Source organism: Acanthochromis polyacanthus, chromosome 9 (genome assembly GCF_021347895.1).
Source record: "Acanthochromis polyacanthus isolate Apoly-LR-REF ecotype Palm Island chromosome 9, KAUST_Apoly_ChrSc, whole genome shotgun sequence".
Taxonomy (NCBI): Eukaryota; Metazoa; Chordata; class Actinopteri; family Pomacentridae; genus Acanthochromis; species Acanthochromis polyacanthus.
In genome coordinates, this window is record NC_067121.1 from 8417197 (window position 1) to 8435614 (window position 18418).

At 42.7% G+C, this 18418-nt stretch overlaps 1 protein-coding gene and 4 non-coding genes across 5 annotated transcripts; 1 reads left to right on the forward strand and 4 right to left on the reverse strand.

Moving 5' to 3' along the window:
- Positions 1-9793: 9793 nt before the first annotated feature.
- Positions 9794-9881, reverse strand: trnay-gua (transfer RNA tyrosine (anticodon GUA)). The gene is given in 2 exon segments: positions 9794-9829; positions 9845-9881. It is a non-coding gene; the product is annotated as a tRNA-Tyr (tRNA).
- Positions 9882-10088: 207 nt separating this feature from the next.
- Positions 10089-10176, reverse strand: trnay-gua (transfer RNA tyrosine (anticodon GUA)). The gene is given in 2 exon segments: positions 10089-10124; positions 10140-10176. It is a non-coding gene; the product is annotated as a tRNA-Tyr (tRNA).
- Positions 10177-10535: 359 nt separating this feature from the next.
- Positions 10536-10623, reverse strand: trnad-guc (transfer RNA aspartic acid (anticodon GUC)). Its single transcript is given in 2 exon segments — positions 10536-10571; positions 10587-10623. It is a non-coding gene; the product is annotated as a tRNA-Asp (tRNA).
- Positions 10624-10821: 198 nt separating this feature from the next.
- Positions 10822-10909, reverse strand: trnay-gua (transfer RNA tyrosine (anticodon GUA)). Its single transcript is given in 2 exon segments — positions 10822-10857; positions 10873-10909. It is a non-coding gene; the product is annotated as a tRNA-Tyr (tRNA).
- A 4198-nt stretch (positions 10910-15107) lies between these two features.
- Positions 15108-17863, forward strand: LOC110966636 (frizzled-8-like). Its single transcript, XM_022216072.2, has one exon. The coding sequence runs from the start codon at positions 15369-15371 to the stop codon at positions 17106-17108; it is 1740 nt and encodes a 579-aa protein (XP_022071764.1). The 5' UTR covers positions 15108-15368; the 3' UTR covers positions 17109-17863.
- Positions 17864-18418: the final 555 nt, after the last annotated feature.

The window sequence follows — 18418 nt, forward strand, 5'->3', positions numbered from 1 at the left end:
GCCTACAGCGTATTTTGGCAGAATGCTCTTGGAGGAGCGATCCTGTAAGCCCCTCGATTGTGTTTTAAGAAACAGAGGCTAAACCTGGTGAGTTAGTAAAAAAGATTTATCTCTTATAGCTACATGGCATACCATAAGAACATACAGGACCAGTGGTCAGTGTATCTTCCAGATGGCTTCTACTGTGTCTGTCAACCATGAAAGGCCAGCAAGTCTCTACATCATTTTAACAGGCCGTGCCAAATAGTATTTATCTATTTCCTGCAAAGTAAACACTAATTTAAATCCCCGAGTCTTTATATAGGCCTCACTGCAAAGCCCCACAACAAACGGCGTTACCACAGTAACTAACCAGTTACTTTCAGCTCAGATTAGTGGGTTGTTGTCTGGACAGGACGAGATGTTTGCGCGCCATATGGTATAAAAGGCTTTATGTATTCAGGGCCGTGTCTCTAAATTTGGTGTGTCTGTGCTATGAGCGCTCAAGGCTCTTTGGCAGAAAAGGAAAGGAGTGTCTCGCTGTGTCAACGTCTGTGACCTTTGGAGCTGAGTTCAAATTCTGTTCCTCACACCGGAAATAAAGCACCAGAAAGTGTATAGAATGGCATCCGAATCACATCACTGAATATGTTTCAAATAAGCTGCAGGAAGACAAATGAAATCAAAATGTTTTCAGAGTCAAAGCCGGAAACACGTCCAAAAATGGGCAGAGCTGGGCAACAATCACCCTCATTTGCAGACTAAATGCCATTAGGCAGCCCAAACAGATTGACATTTTTCTGAGCGTCTGAACATTCGCAGTCGTTTCTCCTTGGGGTTGGTTAGCCTTTGACAACGCTATCTCGCAAATGAGGACTCTTGCAGCTGCAATCCTTGTCGACCGGTGCACTAAATGCACCTGTTGTCAGACTTATTTGAGGTGAGATAAGGTTAATTACCCTCCGCTGCGTGCTTTATCATTGCCGAGTGGCGTAGCTGGAGTTTGCACAAGGGCTGCACTTCCAGGGCTCCAGGAATGCCATTCAGTAGGTCTACTCTTTGAGAGATAAGTGAATTGTCAAAAAAAAAAAAAACATGCTTCATGTGCACGAGAGATAGAATCATTTACTGCGAGTCAGTAGCACCAATTTAAATACACATTTTTGTAGATTTGGAAGCACAGTCACAGTGCTGCATGATTTATAGACAATAATACTCATGAAAAACATACAAATCCAAGCATGACTCAATTATGTAAAATATGTGCATGATAGTTCTAAGTCTTTTATTCTTCTAGGGTTTACTACCCACACAACGGAGGCAACCACTGGTTTAAATTAATCGGCTAATCTTAGTATTTTGCTGGTAAACTGTAACTTACCTTCACCCACCTTCTTCCTCATTGCACCATCCGACCTCCCCCGCCTTCCTCCCTCCCACACTGACCCACGTTTACCCCAATAATTCACCGCTGTCTGTTTTGGGGGAGGCGGGGTCAGTCTCAGTTTACTGTGAGCCTGTATGTGTGTACTTGTATTACTTGTGTTGCGGTGGGGACATAAATCTGCATAAACCCAGTCACACTGTGGCGAAGCTGCCTCACATTTAGGGGCAAAAAGCGAGTTCTGTTCATTTAAATCGTTGGATTTTAGGGTAAAAACTCAGTTTAAGATTGGGGTGGCATTACGACTTTGGCACGGTTGGGGATAGAACTACTCTCCTGTTAGGGTACAAATGTGTTTACACAGTCTGGAGGCTTGTCTCCCTTTTGGTTGCCAAAAGTGAGTCTTCATAACATAAATCAGTAAATTTTAAGTTGAAGATAAGTGTAAGGAAGTCTAGACAGGCAGTGATTATGGTTTGGGTTAGAGTAAGTCATCGAGAAATGAATGGAAGTCAAAGACTTGTCCTCCGATGTGCCATAAAACTGAGCATTTTGGGTTTACAATGGGCATGGGTGGGTCGACCGAGTGGCCAGAGGTTTCTGTAGGGTTTCGTCTGGGTCAAAGTTGACTCATCACCTTCCTGTGGAATCTGTCGATTCTCTTGGTACAAATAAATGAAAGCAGGCCGCCTTCACAAAGCTGCCTGTGCTCACATTTTAAGGGTGGAACGTGAGAAATTCCCAAAAATTCTAATTTACTGCACTGTTACAGACACATCCGCACATAAACACCGTCAGAGGTGTAAGCCCGACACACCTGCATTTAATCTGTAAAACCATATGCAAATAATCAAGCATGTTAGCCTTAAAATTGGCATTTATCATACATTTGGATACACAAGTAGACTCACACAAAGTCTGAGTAAATGCGGGGGAAGCTGTTACTTAAGGGGCTAACATGGGTAAATATTATTCAGGAACATTTGTGTGTGTGTGTGTGTGTGTGTGTGTGTGTGTGTGTGTGTGTGTGTGTGTATGTGTGCATGTGTGTGTGTGTATGTGTGTGTTCTTGGCTGACTGTTTAGTTTTGTGCAGATGTGTGTAAGTGTGTGCACGCAGGACGTCTTCCTGAGAGTGTTTATTAACCCGTCTGTGCAAATGTGTATGTTAGTCGGATTTTTACCAAATGAGTAAAACGAGGCCACTTAAACCCTCCAGGAAATAAGCCCAGCCGTCAGACTCACACGTTGCATACATGTTATTTTAAGCCCAAATTACACATCATCTGATATCCGTCCTAAATGGCTTTTCCAGCTTCACTGCTCCAGGTATTCTGAGGTAGAAGGACAGCGGTAAAAAGGGGCCAAGAGGTTTAGCAGCAGTAAAAAGAAAAGAGGAAAAAAAGACGAGCCCTGCTCCACTAAGACGAGGGAAACTTGCCAAATCCCCAATTCCCCGAGAAGGAGAGGGCAAGGCCCCGGCACTACAGAGATGCTAGGCTACTTATCTCTTTTTCAAACATTTACACTCAGGGCTTCAGTACTTGAAGGAAGTTGATCTTCCCAAATGTTAAAGACTCCATTTGATGAAGTATGTCCAGTGTAAATTTAAGACAGAAATGTTCAGATAAATGTCAGTTAAGTTTCTTGAAGACTGTCCTTATTTAGAGTTGTGGAAAGTGATTAATTTGCTCGCAGTCACGCAGCACTGCCACTCCTCTGGCTCATTATTAGCTGCCTACATACCATCTGTGGAAAATACAGCTGTGTTACTAGATAGCAACCAAAACACAGCCACAACATTTGCAGACTCGGCTTATAAGATAACACATGGATGGAAACACTTACAAGACTATTACATGTCAGTTAAATAGTGGATTGATTCTATTAAATGAACAGGGTTTATTATTTTAGACATTTTATTTTAAAGAATAAACATAGTGCTAAAGTTGGTTACAAAAAATTGATAAAAAGTAGAATACTTGTTATGGGGACTTTAAGGATCAGTTCAGAAAATGGACAGCAGAGACGGCTATGTTCACAGTAAAATACGACAGTGGAGTTGTCCTGCATCACAAAAAACACAGTGCAAAACTAGTGGACGGACATAGCATAGGATATCTGGAGAATTTAGAACTTCCAACTGTTTTTGAGCATTGTCGATGAAAAACATGTACAAATCAACGCACCTCCAGAGTCTGGCAGTAACTCCTTCAACTTTTGAGTAATGAACTATAAAGGTGTGGATGCAGCAGCTACATAGATTGTTCTGAGCACTGTGTCAGAAAACTATTCCTGAGGTGTAGCACAGGATATCTGGACAGTTTAGAACTTCTCACTGTTACCATTCACAAGGTGCCCACAAACAAGTTATATTCTAATGGCCCTGTTCCTCATTTGGAGTTGGATATGCTGCAAACAGGTGTCTTCTTACAAATTAACCATCTCAACTTAAATGTGGATGTTATGTCAGTGTTTTTACAACTTGTTTCCAAGGCTAAATGTTGAAATCTTAGCTATTTGGACATAATGTGAAGAAATCCACAAAAATAATTGGAAAAAGGGTAGAACATCGTAAAAACTCAGAATTGATAAAGTTGTCCTTAGAAAAGGGTGTAGTTTCGGAAATAGCTGGAACATGGGTTGGCCTAGTGTAAATTAAAATGTGTTAAAATAAACATGCTGTCAATTCAAAGAGCTTTAAATAGTCCTAAACCAACCTCTATTTGTCTAATTACACAGTGCTCAATAGAACAGAGTTAATTTGTTTAAAATGGCCCTTGACACACATGGCACAGCTTCCAGATATGAAAGCTGCAGTGTGTCACCTCTGTTTGCAGCAGCTCACTGCTGAAGTCCAAGCACTAATGGAACACTAATGGCTTTCAACATGGTTACATTTCTCACCTCGTCACTGTTCCTGCCCTCAGAACAGCCTCCTGACAAGCTCCCTCTGAGGTGAGCTCATAAAACACCGCCAGCGGCTCACAGTTAACTGAGCTCCGAGGCTGTCGTCATGGCTCTTAATGAATCCTCAGGCCTGTGCAGGACCGGAGTCGGCCCGAACCAGCGTGTTTACCGCAGAGCAGACGTCATCGCTGCCAAAGAAAGAGCGTAATTATAAACATGCCACTGCTGTTTCCAGTGGAGCAATTTAAGAACAGGCCCCTGTTGCTCCAGAGTCTTAATAACGCCAGGAGAACAAGTGGCAATTTAGGAGGGCCAGCGGTAAAACACCCTCAATATGGGACTGGCAGCCTCCAAATTTAAACTGAAGGGATTATGGAGGCAACTGGTCAGACAGCTGATATCATCTCATGGTAAAGGAAAGACTCATTCTCTCATTATGTCACTACCTGCCTTTTTATTAAGACCTGTTCCCGTAAATGATCATTGTCTAAAGACTTTAATCACTTAGCACTCTAAAATGATCAGTCAATTGTACAAATAGTTGTTTAAGGAAGGTGCTTATTTTCATGGTTTTGGTCAAGTGAAGTCCTCGGATATGGGATCACAGTGACATCTCTACAACAGCGTCAGACAGGCAGTAGGCTATCAGACAAGCCAATTATCTAAATCCCTTTACTGTGAAGGAAACCCAAACATGAATACAGCAACAATGTTTGCACAGGAAAACTGTTAAGCCCGGAAACTGTGACGGATGCTCAGAACAAACAGCGTTGGAAGTAATTTTACTGTTTCTTGTGTTTGTTCAAAATCCGTCTGGATTCTTGGGATTCTTGTCTTGTTGTACATCTTTTTTAGTGATACCACTGTGTTCTCAAATCCATAAAATGAACTCAGCAAGTCAATTATTGTCATAGTGATAGAAACAATGGCTAAAACAACAATACAACAACCTAAATGATATAAAAGTGGATTTTCTTTAGGGCTATGATGGTCAAAAGTCAGGATTTTGATGCAACTCACCTGCTCACTGCGTCATACTGAAATCACGTGAGCATGACTAGCTCCATGCAGTTTGTGACTGGGCAATATTAAAGTTATGTAAGCAAGGGTAAAACTGCTCAAAAGCAAATTAGATTCTATTAGAGCTTATACAGTTGTGTGAGGTTGTATGCACCTAAATTATGATTCAGGTGAAAAAACTAATTACTTTAAATTACTGTTTTGTGTGTACTTTTGTATTTTTGGAAGCATGCATTCGTATACATTACTCCATGCGTACCTGAGCAGATGGTATCTTCCATTTCAAAACAGGCCAAAAAGGTAAACAGTAGGAGTTAGTTTGTTGTGAATTTTGGTCACTTTTTCCTCACTTTTTTGAAATAATTTTGTTGGCAATGCTCTTGTCTACCTATTGTACAACATTGCTCATTCTGTCTTATAAATCATTTAACGAAACAACAACTTCATTCCTTCTGAAACACAAATCAGCAGTACCTTGCCAGGCAGATAGTTTTGTTTTGGAAAATCTATACTGCTGAGATTCTGCTTTCACTAATTTGTTTTCCAGCACTCGAGGCATTTACAAAACAATTAAATTTGGGTGATAACTTTTCCAGAAACATCTTCATGACATATTAATTGTTCTGTCTTCCTGCCTGTAGGTTTTGTTGTTGCATTTGAATCACAAATGATGAAAGTAAGAATAAAGTGAAACCCTCAAACTCAGTTGCCAAAATAGAGAGCAAGGCTGAATCCTCTCAGATCCACTGAGAAGTTTAGGTGATGCACCCTCATCCATGAGGAAGAGCTGGAGGCCGAAAACAACCTCAGCGGATGGTCAACAAATTTATCAGATGCTTTTATCTGCAGAACTTAGAAAATTCACGAGGAAATATTATTATTATCTGCAGAGCAAGCTGTTGAACTAGCTGTTGTCTTCCAATGAATTGGTATGAAGAGTGGACTGAACTACAATTTTGTTTTTTTAAATTTAGCAGCAGGCTTCACAGTATTATATCACTCTCATGTCTAGCTATTAAAAACATCTGTTTTTGGAAATTCTAAAGTTGTACATTTAAATTAACCAGCCAGATAAACTGTTCCTTCAACAAATGTTTGTGTAGCATAATGTAGGCTAACATTCTATTTTTACACCTCTTGGCTCTTATCTGTCAGTGTGTTTGGTTTCAGGAGGTTGGCTAACAGAGACTTGGCTGTCATGGTCCTGCCCTGCCACAGACTGATTGGATGGGAGGGATTAATGTCAGTGTTTGCTCTGGCTAATGAGCGGAAGGAAGGTGAGCCAATACAATACACACTCTGTCAACACAGGGACACTGTCAGGCTGTGTGTTGTGTTGTGTGTGTGTTAAGGGTGACTGCTTTAAGCCTCAGGACCCACCTCGGGCTGATCAGTAGTCTGTCTCTAAGGAAACATGCAGGACAACTGCTGAGGAATCCAACCTGTGAAGGGAAGGAAGGAAGGGAGGGAGGGAGGAATCGTCCATCCATCACTGACCACGAGCTGGAAAATGGGACGCACATGACCAGGAATTGAAGTTTTCCTTAGTCATGGCCAGACAATTCAAGACTTCCACTCCATGATGAGTCACGAAAAAGTCAATAAACACATTAAACAAACTGCTGATACCAAAGGAAAGCTAATTTCTTCGTGGTGCTCTCTCTTCTGACGAGAAGAAAAAGAAATTTGAGTGCTGAATGGGCATGAAGGCCTGGATGACTTGTAGCCTTCTTCTAAATTCAGATAAAACTGGTTATTGTATTTGACCCCAAACACCTCAGAAACTCACTCTCTAACCGGATAGTTACTCAGGACGGCATTGCATTGACATCCGGTACTACCGTGAGAAACCTTGCAGTTATTTTCAATTGGGATATGTCTTTTAGCTCACACAAAAAGTCGAAGAAGGCCTTCCTTTACTTTTACAATATTGTCAAAATGGAGACAAAAAAACTAGTCCATGCATTTGTAGCTTGTAGGCTGGACTATTGTGACTCCTTATTATCCACACTTCTCAATAATTCTCTGAAAAACTCATCTAAAATGCCACAACCACAGTTCTGACAGGAACCAGCAAAAGAGGTTACATTTCTTCTATATTAGCTTCAAGATCTCCTGCAAGATCGAGGAAACAATTTAAAATCCTTTTCCATACAAATTAAACTCTTAATGACCAAGCTCCATCCTATCTTCAAAACCTTATTGTACCATAATATCTCAGCAGAGCGCTTCACTCTCAGACTGCAGGTTTACTTGTGGTTCCCAGAGTTTCCAGAAGCAGAATGGGAGGAAGACCCTTCAGTTATCAGCTCCTCTGTTGTAGAATCACCTCCCAGTTTGGCCAGCAGAAACCCTCTCTACTCTTAAAATTACACCTAAAACTGTCCCCTGCTGTCAAATCTCAGATGACACTGAATTGTCCCACAGTTATGCTGCTGTAAGTTTACACTACTGGGGGACTTCCCATGATGCACTCTTCCTTTTTCCATATATCCCACCGTTGTAAGTCACCAACTTTGTGTCAATTTTCCTGTAGGCTGTGTGGGTCTCACCAACTTCCCCAGACTATATCGGATCTCTTATGCCCTTTAAATCTGATTTCTATCTAAAATTCCTTTCTCTACCCCCTTTACCCACACCCCAACCAGTTGATGCAGGTGTCTGCCTTCCCTAAACCTGGTTCTGCCAAAGGAGAGTTTTGTTTGTCACTGTTGCCAAAGAGCTACTCAGAGAAAATGTCTGGATTTCACGTGTTCCTCTTTCTAATGTAATGTTTTTTAAAGCCTTCACCTTAGTGCCCCAATATGATCCTATAGTATGTTGTATAGCTGTGGTATATAAGTAAAACTGAATTTAAGTGAATTGAATTTTCAAGCTGTTCAGTAATAAGTCAGAGCAGATGACACGTCCAAAACCTGAATCATCCATGCTATGGAATCACTGCATGGTTTTACCCAAAATGGATACATGGATCTTCCTGAAGCTGTTCATATAGTTATTTATATGCCGATTATTTATCCAGCCAGTGAGAACTCGGCGACAGCAGCATTCCCTTCGAGATCAAGGGTGGCGTCTAAAAGACTGCGTCCAAACTTAAAGAAAGTAAACATCTTCAGAAGTCAGTGGGGGCCTCGTCGTCTTATCTCGCAGTCATACATCAGATCTAATTACGCTCAGGCCTCTCCTCCGATACACACATGAAGTTTTAAATCAACCAAATTACCCTGGGGACCAAGGCGACATTTTATTTAAATATTTATTTAATTGCCTGCTTCAGAGAGATATTCAGGAGGAGATGCCTTTTTTTTTAATGAAATTGGGTCAGGTTGGTTATTGGTGCCTGCAGAATGAGACGCCGTGAAGAGCGCGACTTGTTTTCATGTGTTCAGAGAAGGTGATTGTATCTTAAGCAATGTCATTTGTTCTGTTATGCAATCTGTACATGAATGCAAGTTTGAAATATAGCTCCTGAAAACCTCTTGAGGGCTTCATTTCTTTTTCTGGCTCGAAACTTTCTTTTATTTCAGCAGCACAAAATTGGAAAAAACAGACTGAAGTTATTTTCACTTCCCTCTATTAATCTTCAGCTGGTCAAATGTCATCATTTCTGTCAGCCAGCAAATGATGCTTGGGTGTAACACACACTTGTAGCGCCTTGTCATTTGCTGCCAGAAGCTGTCAGGAAACAGTAGATTAAATGCTGGGAAATATGAGAGAGGCATTTCCCGTCGAGCTGACATGCAGCAAGCTCTGTACAACATGACACGTGCCGTGAAACACTGATGCCTCATGTCCACATAGCTCTGTGTTCATATACAAATCAACTTGAATGCCATTAATTCCTATGATAACCACTGTGATCTCAGATTTTGTCCTTCTGTTTTTTTCTGGTCCAAAATTTGTCTCAAGTACATTGAAATATTTGAATTTTCACAGTAGATTACAGATGGGACAGACAGTGTGCGGCAGGAATTTGGAATACTAAATTAGCCAACAGTCTGTTCAGTTGTTTGAAAATGTAGACAGTCAATTATGATTAAAAAGGAAACTAGTTTAGCACATGCTAGTTGTGTAACATACAGAGAACACACATTCTCTAGTGATCCATACATCCTGTAACACAATATTTCACCAACACAGCTCCACATGTGACAGCATGACCTCTTCCTCTTGTTTTTCTTCATGTATGTATATACTCTTCCTGTTTTAGTGGCTAGAGCACATATTCCATAAAACTGGATGGTCAACACCAATAGCCTCTGATTAGCCTCTCTCTTATGGCTGCGGTAAAGTACCTATCCATCTGCATTTGTTTGCGTTTAACACCAGGGGCCACAGTACATGGATTTGCAGAAAAGAAGCTAAGCTATGTGATAAAGATGCAATCGTCTGACTCACTGTATGTATGTATAAAATCCACCATTTTTTTCATTTCTAACATCAACCTCAGAATAGTTTTAGCCGATTCATGGTCTCCAACAGCTATACCCACAAAATCTCCTCCTTCGAGCCGGAATTGAACCAGCGACCTAAGGATATCAGCACATTCCTCCTACAGTCCTCCGCTCTACCAACTGAGCTATCGAAGGGGACAAGATCATTGGTTCACTGTATACACAACTAAAAGTCAAATAAGAAAAACTTAAGTACAATAAATACTTAGAAATAGAAATGCTTCCAGTGAGAGATTCATTCAGTATATTGACATTCACTTGTCTTACACGTGTAATTGTCAGAGATAGATTACATTTAATGACACAGAGTTTTTTGATTCATGGTCCCTGATAAAAGCCTCCTCCTTCGAGCCGGGTTTGAACCAGCGACCTGAGGATATCGGCATGCTTCTCCTACAATCCTCCGCTCTACCAACTGAGCTATCGAAGGGATGAGTATTGCTGTATTTTACTGTGTATAATACCAATAAATGATTAACGTGTGAGAAAATAGCTTGCATTTGATCTGCGAAAAGCTGACATAAAATGAAACACAGCCAATAATATTTATGTATACAGTTTTCTGCTTTGCAAACTCTTATTGTATATTTGGCAAAATATATCTGGAGCAGTCAAACAGTATTAAGATAGTTTATTAGTCACCACTGGTATCAGTTGTGTATTTATGCAGTTTCTTAGCCACCTCATAGGACATACCGAATTATCAGTGATGCAGTGCTTCAGCAGATCACATGGACAGATGTGTTCAAAGCACAGAGACTTTGTTTAAGTTAGTCCACAAAAGTCTTCTTTTTCAAGCTGGATTTGAACCAGCAAACTAAGGATGTCAACACATCTCTCTGACAGTCCTCCACTCTACCAACTGAGCTATCGAAGCAAACAGACTACAGCTTACTGTGTGCACTTCCATCAATGATCACCATGTGCTGCAGGAACATGTCAAGATTATGCAGATTTATGGACATGAAGTCAAGTTATGTGGAGAAGAGGTGATAGTCTGCCTCACTAGATGTAAACTCGGGGGATAAAACCTGCTGTTTTACAGTCTCTAAAGGCTACATTCACAAAATCCTCCTCCTTCGAGCCGGAATTGAACCAGCGACCTAAGGATATCAGCACATTTCTCCTACAGTCCTCCGCTCTACCAACTGAGCTATCGAAGGGGACAGCTTAGCTTATCTACTGTGTACAGTTCCATCAATGATCACCATGTGTTGAGAGAAAATATCTGCATTATACAGGTTTACCAACATGAAGTCAAGCTATGTGTAGGGGTTAGCATTAGGTATTCACTGTGTACATTACAGTCAATGATCACCAAGTATTGAGAGAAAACGTCTGTACATTAAACAGACATGTAGCCAAACTATGTGGAAATGAGGCTATAGTCAGACTTTAACAGTCTCTAACAGCTACACCCACAAAAGCTTCGTCCTTCGAGCCAGTTATGCGCTGGTTCAAAATAAAAAGGATCTTGCGTTTGTTGATGCGTTCCTAAAGCTGCTAACCTGCTAATGGAGCTTTGGCAAACAATTTGATATGTAAAAATTTTCACTTTTATTTCTGTTGGGTATTCTTGCCATTTCTTTTCATAACCTGCTCTATAAATAATACTACATTTCTGTCTTGCACACCTGCTACAGCTGTAAAAACTGCCACATCGCCATCTCCACCTTGCCTCTCAGGAGGATTCAGATCTTTCCCCACAATGGCACAAGTCAATATTAATGAGCCCAGTGTTCATGAGCTCAGTTTTAGCGCATAATACGACAGAAAGGACGGAAGAGTTTGAGAGTACCATGAGGCCAAGCTTCCCATGAGGAGGTTACAAAGACAAACATTTCAGAGTTTCACAGCACGCCTCAGTAACTCTGTGAGAAACCCCCCCACCCGCCTGCCCGCCTTTTTCTTTGGCGTCATGAACTTTGAGAGCCCTGGGAGAATCAGGGGGAAAGATCGGGGTGAAAGCAGGAGAGAGGCAAGGAAGGGAGGCAAGATAGAGGAGTGGTGGAGTGGGCAGCCTTGAGAATGCAGAAATTGACTTCTAAACAGATGCAGTAATTCCATTTCCACCCTTTTAAATTTGGTATGCAGGGGGCCAGGGTGTAACCCTAAACCCACTATCACTGTTGCACACAGAGGGTGGGAGGCGTAGTCGACAGTTGGTGGCTGGGGCCACCAAGTCTATCAGCCTTGTTAATCAATACGGGTTCCACTCTGATAGACAGCGATTGGTGTAACTGATGCTCAGTCTGCTATTTTGTTCCCCTTGGCGGGAGGAGGAGGCACCTGTTTCCTGCAACTTTCACCTGCAGTTCACAGCTCGGCTGGAGACGGCTGGCCCAGCGTGAGGCATCTGGACCGGGCCCAGAAAGTAGCCTGCACATGCATGGGAATGTCTGAGGATTCTCCTTCAGCCATGAGAAAAATGTTCTTTCTCTTCGAACAAAATGTTGTGAAAGTAGCATTTTGGTGAAGTTGTGAGAAACACTAGACCTGCATAAGCTTGGTTTTAATGGGGAAATTAACAAAAATCCCGAATTATTAAAATCGATAAGAAAGACACTGTAAATACTGTTTTTTTCTTGTTACTATGGGAAAAAATTCTGCAGAAATTAGGCAGCATGATGAGTGATCCTGCCCAGAAGTTGACACCAACAGCGCCATCGCTGTGAAACTGCTCCAAAGCACCGAGAAGCTCTTGTTTCAACTGGAAAAAACACTTGAAAAAATGAGCTGTTCAGCATTAGTGAAAGAGCCTGAAAAGTCGGTAGGCACTGATGTAAAGTGAAAGCATTATTGGTTTTTTTTTAATTAAACAGTAATTTTACAACTTTGACTTCTGTCTGTTCTGTTTGCACTTTCGATATAACAGTTCCTACAGCTTCTCAATGTTTTTGCCTGTGAAATAATCTTTTTTCACAGTTTTTCTTCAGAAAAACCGAGAGTTGTGTGATATGTTGTCTGTTGTGCAGGACTAAGAAGTGAAACTGGACTTAGGTTGACTTAGCAGAGAAAAAAAAAATCCTCATATCTTACATATACCGGTGAATGCACACTTATGAACTAGTGTGTTATCCTCATTTTTCATAAATAACAAATACTACACCTTGGTGAATATCAAATGTTTATTCTGTTATCGACTGATTTGCTCCTCTTTTCCACCAGATAAATGTTTGCCAAACAGTAGAATACAGGGACTAACAGAAGAGAATCTTAAGCTGAGTTTAGAAAAGGTTTGGTTCGCTCTCACAGAAACAGCCTTTTCAACCCCACCCCATCTGAGACCCCAAACTGAGCTAAAAACAAGCATCCTTTTGCAAATACTGGAGTTTGGGGCTAATTAGTTCTGATAAAAACCTGTGGATTGGAAGCATGCCGCCGGTCTGCCAAACTGTCTCAGCTCCATTTGAAGCGGTTGAATCCAATAAGAAGTGTGAATGACTTTAATTAGTGCTATCACAATGCTGCATCTGCCCATGTTAGCTTATTTCCTTTGGGCTGAAACTGTTTGCACACACACACACTGTCCTGTTTGTTAGGCCAGCGGTGCGTCGCATTAATCGCCGGCCCAGCATGCTCTGAGTGAAACATTGGCACCGGTGTTAAGACAAACTGCCCCCTCCCTTTAGACCAAGACGACTCCCTGCTGCGGGCTAACAAGACCACAGTAACCTCCCTCACCACACACAGCCTCCCTGTATTCCTGCTGCACATCGGCATGCAGACGCTTCTTCTCTCACACGTACATCCAACTCTGCACATTTTCCCATTGTCGGTCTCCCTAAAAGAAGACGGGGAGTCTCTCTCCCTGCAGTGGAGGGTGACTGACGGACAGTATCAAACTAGTGCTCCCTTGTGGCTTTTAGAGTCATCCGCTGACAGGCGATGAATAAATTGGCTTTTCTCAAACTTATCATCAAACTGAAGCTCGTGGGTCACACGGAAAATTGGTTTGCAATTGGCATGCAAAGGATCTGGTGTCTCCAAATGCTTTTAAACTGTTACTGAACCAAATGACTTCCTCCTTCCTGTGGTTCTGTCACCATCAAACTGTTTGTCAGTTATTTAAACCCCAATAATGACAGTAAAGATGCTTTACTCTCCTCTATGTGTGAGTTGGGATTGGAAGACCTCTTGTTTGATTCACTGAATGACTTATAAGATTGTAAATAATTAAAAAAGAAACTCCAAACAGGATACACTTGTAAAGCGATTCACATTTTAGTTCATTAATGAGTTTATTTGATAATCTGGACCTATCCAGATGTTCAAAATAAAATCACACTTTGAATACAAAATTACAAGATAAAAGGTCATAAAGCCAGATTGTATGTTCTAAAAGTGTTCTAAGGAAGTTCTGCAAGGTTCTAGTAATGTTTTCAGTGGATGTTTTCCTTTATTCCTTGGAATACTCTTCTAAAAGGCACAATAAAGTTCTCTAAAGATGCTCAAAAAATGTTCTTATATCATTCTCTGAAAACATTGCATTGACCAAATCCTTCCTTTTTTGTTATCATGTCATATTGTGGGAACGTTTTGCAGAGAACGTTCTGAACAATGCTCTACTTTTGTTAATACGTCGCATTACAGGAATGTTTTATAAAACCACTATCGGTCATCAGAGGCCTTGATAATATCTTGAAAACATGCTTTGAATATTGTTTTGAAAACATTCTTCTTTAGTTATCATGCACAATAATCTGACAGCATCCTCCAAACAGCCTCTGAAAGGTGAAGTGTACTGTCATAGTTCATTTTAACCTCATGGGAACATTATTTGAAAGGAAAAACATCCTTAAAACATTCTGGCAACATTAGATTCAAGGGATTTCTTTCAAATATAAGTGGAACTTGTCGTAGAAATTAATTTACTAGTGAATATCTCCATGCTTTTGCAACAATTGTTAATTTCACTTTGCATTCTAGTGCAAATGAAAACTTTTAAAAACTTCAAAATGTTAAGAAATGCAGCTAAAAACTATTTTCTGGCTGCTTCATTACTTCATGCATATCAAAAACGCTTTGGTGAACCCAGGAACATTTTGCATCCTTTTGACCCAAAACCTCACACGCTGACTTCATGTTAGTTTACACTCCTAATTACATTCCTTCATAAAGCACCTATTGTAGCTATCATTGCCCCCTGTCCTTGTTTGTTAAGGGCAGTGTGTGAATTTGTGTGTTTGCAGGGGCTGTGGGGGCGTAAACAAGGACAAAGTGATTGTAACCCTTCCTCGAGGGTGAAAATTTTAAACAAACACCTATAGAAGGAACTCCTGATTGACTTGACTTACTCTCCCTCCCCGCCCAGGCTGGGGGAGTGTCCTCGGCCCCTGCTGTATAAAACCCAACGCACCCACCGGCTACAGAGCATGCAAAGAGAGACGCGGCGCTGCACCGACACAAAGGAGCGACGGCAGGCTGCTGCTTTCCTCAGACTGAGAGTGAGACGCTTGTTTTGGATATTACGCACGCCGAAGCCCGTCAAACTGTCTGCGCACTAGCATGAGTTCAGCAGCGCTGCGGGATTAATCGGACTTGCAGCCTGCTTGCAAAGCGCAAGTTCGCTGTCACTTTTTTTCTTTTGTCGGGGACGAATCGCGCACAGAAAAAACAACGATGGAGGAGAGGAGCATCCCGGGATGGTGCGCGCTGCTCGCCCTCGTCCTGCACGGCTGCATGGCGGCCAAAGAGCTCCAGTGCCAGGAGATATCCGTGCCTCTCTGCAAAGGTATCGGCTACAATCACACCTACATGCCCAACCAGTTCAACCACGACACGCAGGATGAAGCTGGCCTGGAGGTGCACCAGTTCTGGCCGCTGGTGGAGATCAAGTGTTCCCCGGACTTGCGCTTCTTCCTCTGCAGCATGTACACGCCGATCTGCCTGGAGGACTACAAGAAGCCGCTGCCGCCGTGCAGGAGCGTGTGTGAGCGGGCCAAAGCTGGCTGCGCTCCTCTCATGAGGCAGTACGGCTTCCCGTGGCCGGACCGGATGAGGTGCGACCTGCTGCCCGAGCAGGGCGACCAGGACACGCTGTGCATGGACTACAACCGCAGCCAGACCACCACCGTGTCTCCGGTGGTGGCGAAACCCACCAACCGGCCCGTGAAGCCGTACAACACCAAGAAGAAGAGTGGCTACGGTCGTGGCATCCCCGGTAAACACAAACCAGCGGCGTCTGCGTGTGAGCCGGGGTGCTTCTGCCGCGCGCCCATGGTGCCGGTGACCAACGGACACCCGCTGCACAACCGCGTCAAAACGGGACAGATCTTGAACTGTGCCATGCCGTGCCACAACCCTTACTTTTCCCCGGAGGAGAGGACTTTCACCACCTTCTGGATCGGCCTCTGGTCCGTACTGTGCTTCATCTCCACTTTCGCCACTGTGGCGACTTTTCTCATCGACATGGAGAGGTTTAAGTACCCGGAGCGCCCCATCATATTCCTGTCCGCCTGCTACATGTTCGTATCCGTTGGATATATTGTCAGACTGATCGCTGGACATGAGGAAGTGGCTTGTAACACGGAGAACGGCGCTGACCACATCCACTATGAAACCACAGGTCCTGCGCTCTGCACCATCGTCTTCCTGCTCATCTACTTTTTCGGCATGGCCAGCTCGATCTGGTGGGTGATTCTGTCCCTCACCTGGTTCCTGGCTGCTGGTATGAAGTGGGGCAACGAGGCCATCGCCAGTTACGCACAGTACTTCCACCTGGCCGCCTGGCTCATCCCCAGCATGAAGTCCATCGCTGTTTTGGCTCTGAGCTCAGTGGACGGGGACTCCGTGGCTGGGATCTGCTACGTGGGCAACCAGAATCTGGACAACCTGCGTGGGTTCGTGTTGGCACCTCTGGTCATCTACCTGTTCATCGGCACCATGTTTCTGCTCGCCGGGTTCGTATCGCTCTTCCGGATCAGGAGTGTTATCAAGCAAGGCGGCACCAAGACTGACAAGCTGGAGCGGCTGATGATCCGGATCGGAGTGTTCACGGTTCTGTACACCGTCCCGGCCACCGTCATAGTGGCCTGTTACTTTTACGAGCAGCACAACAGACAGACGTGGGAAATTACGCACAACTGTACTTGTATGACGGACCCGAGCAGGCAGCGGCCGGACTACGCCGTGTTCATGCTCAAATACTTTATGTGCCTCCTGGTGGGGATCACCTCCGGAGCGTGGATCTGGTCCGGGAAAACCTTGGACTCCTGGAGGACTTTCTGTACACGGTGCTGCTGGGGGAGTAAAGCCTCCGCCGGATCCATGTACAGCGACGTGAGCACTGGACTCACCTGGAGGTCCGGAACGGCCAGCTCCGTGTCCTGCCCCAAACAGATGCCTCTGTCCCGGGTTTGATCAAATGCGTCTTCTGTCATTTGACACTAAAGACTTTAAAAACCAGCGCATATCAGCTCTTTTTTATGGGGACAACGTCGCGTAAAAACTGATTTTATTTGCTAAATTATGAAAAAACGTGTCTCCAAACTGCCAATTTGATACTTTTGGTCTTGAGCACTCCCCTAATGTGAACTGTTTGTTGAATTTACGCTCGATTCTGCTTGTTATTAAGTTCAGTTTGAACTTCCTTTGCCTTATCCAAATGATGGGTTGAATAGAGCAGCGGTGGAAGGGGGAGGAGGGTGACTAATTGTGTTGGGATTGTCCATCAGCGTGTTGTAATTAGCACATTAATGAGCGCCTAATGGCTTCTCTTTAAATAATGAGGCTGTCAGCAGCAGAACAATGTACCTGGCACGAAGAATGCAGAGTCTTATCTGAGCTTAATTGAATGCGTACAGCTGACAAGATCCCCCTTGTCGATAGGTTACACGGTGCAGCCGAGGCTCTTCTTCTTACTGTAAAGAACCGCTGTGTCTTAAACGCCACATTTCACAACGAGGCCGCTCTGTTTTGTCCAAAACGTGGATTTATACGTACATTAATCAATGCCTTAATACTGTCTCATACGGGTTTGCATTAAAAGTGTATTTATATAATTATTGGTGTACATATATTGTACATTTGTATATGGAATTTTACGAGACTGTACATATGTATAATTTCCACTTTGATAGAAGATTTTATTTTGAGAATAAACGACTTTTATTGAATGTTTACTCGTGCTTTCTGGTCATTGTCACCAAAACAAAACAAAAAAACTGTCATCTGTAAACTTTGAATCTAAAGCACTGCTGCAGGACGCACAAGCTGCTCCAACTTCTGTGTGTAATGGTTCACTCATGGCAGCTGTAGATGCATTTATATGTAACTAAAAGTTGTAAATCTCCCTTTGTGGTCACATGAGATGAGCTCTATTAAACCTCCACAGAATCAGGCTGTGAGACCAAGAGAACAGAATCAGCAGCGAAACAGGAACCACAGGTGGTCTTCTTAGTCTGATGCTCCGTGCACTGCAGATTTGGTATTAACTCTTGACTTGATTGCCCTGTTTAAATCCTGATCTGGATTAAATACGTACTCAATCCTATTGTTTGTTTGTTTTTCACAAATGAACTTAAAATCCTCTTTAAACCATCATTTCCTTGCTTCTTTTTTTTTTTTTTTTTTTTTTTTTTTTTGGTGCTTCAGTGCCAGTGGATGAAGATCATTTCTTCACTTCTGACTTAATTTGCTTGTCACCAGAGTCTTCCGCAGATAAAGAAAAA

Bases quoted from the DNA above. Each gene is read 5' to 3' on its own strand.
- LOC110966636 (XM_022216072.2), top strand. From the start codon at position 15,369: ATGGAGGAGAGGAGCATCCCGGGATGGTGCGCGCTGCTCGCCCTCGTC.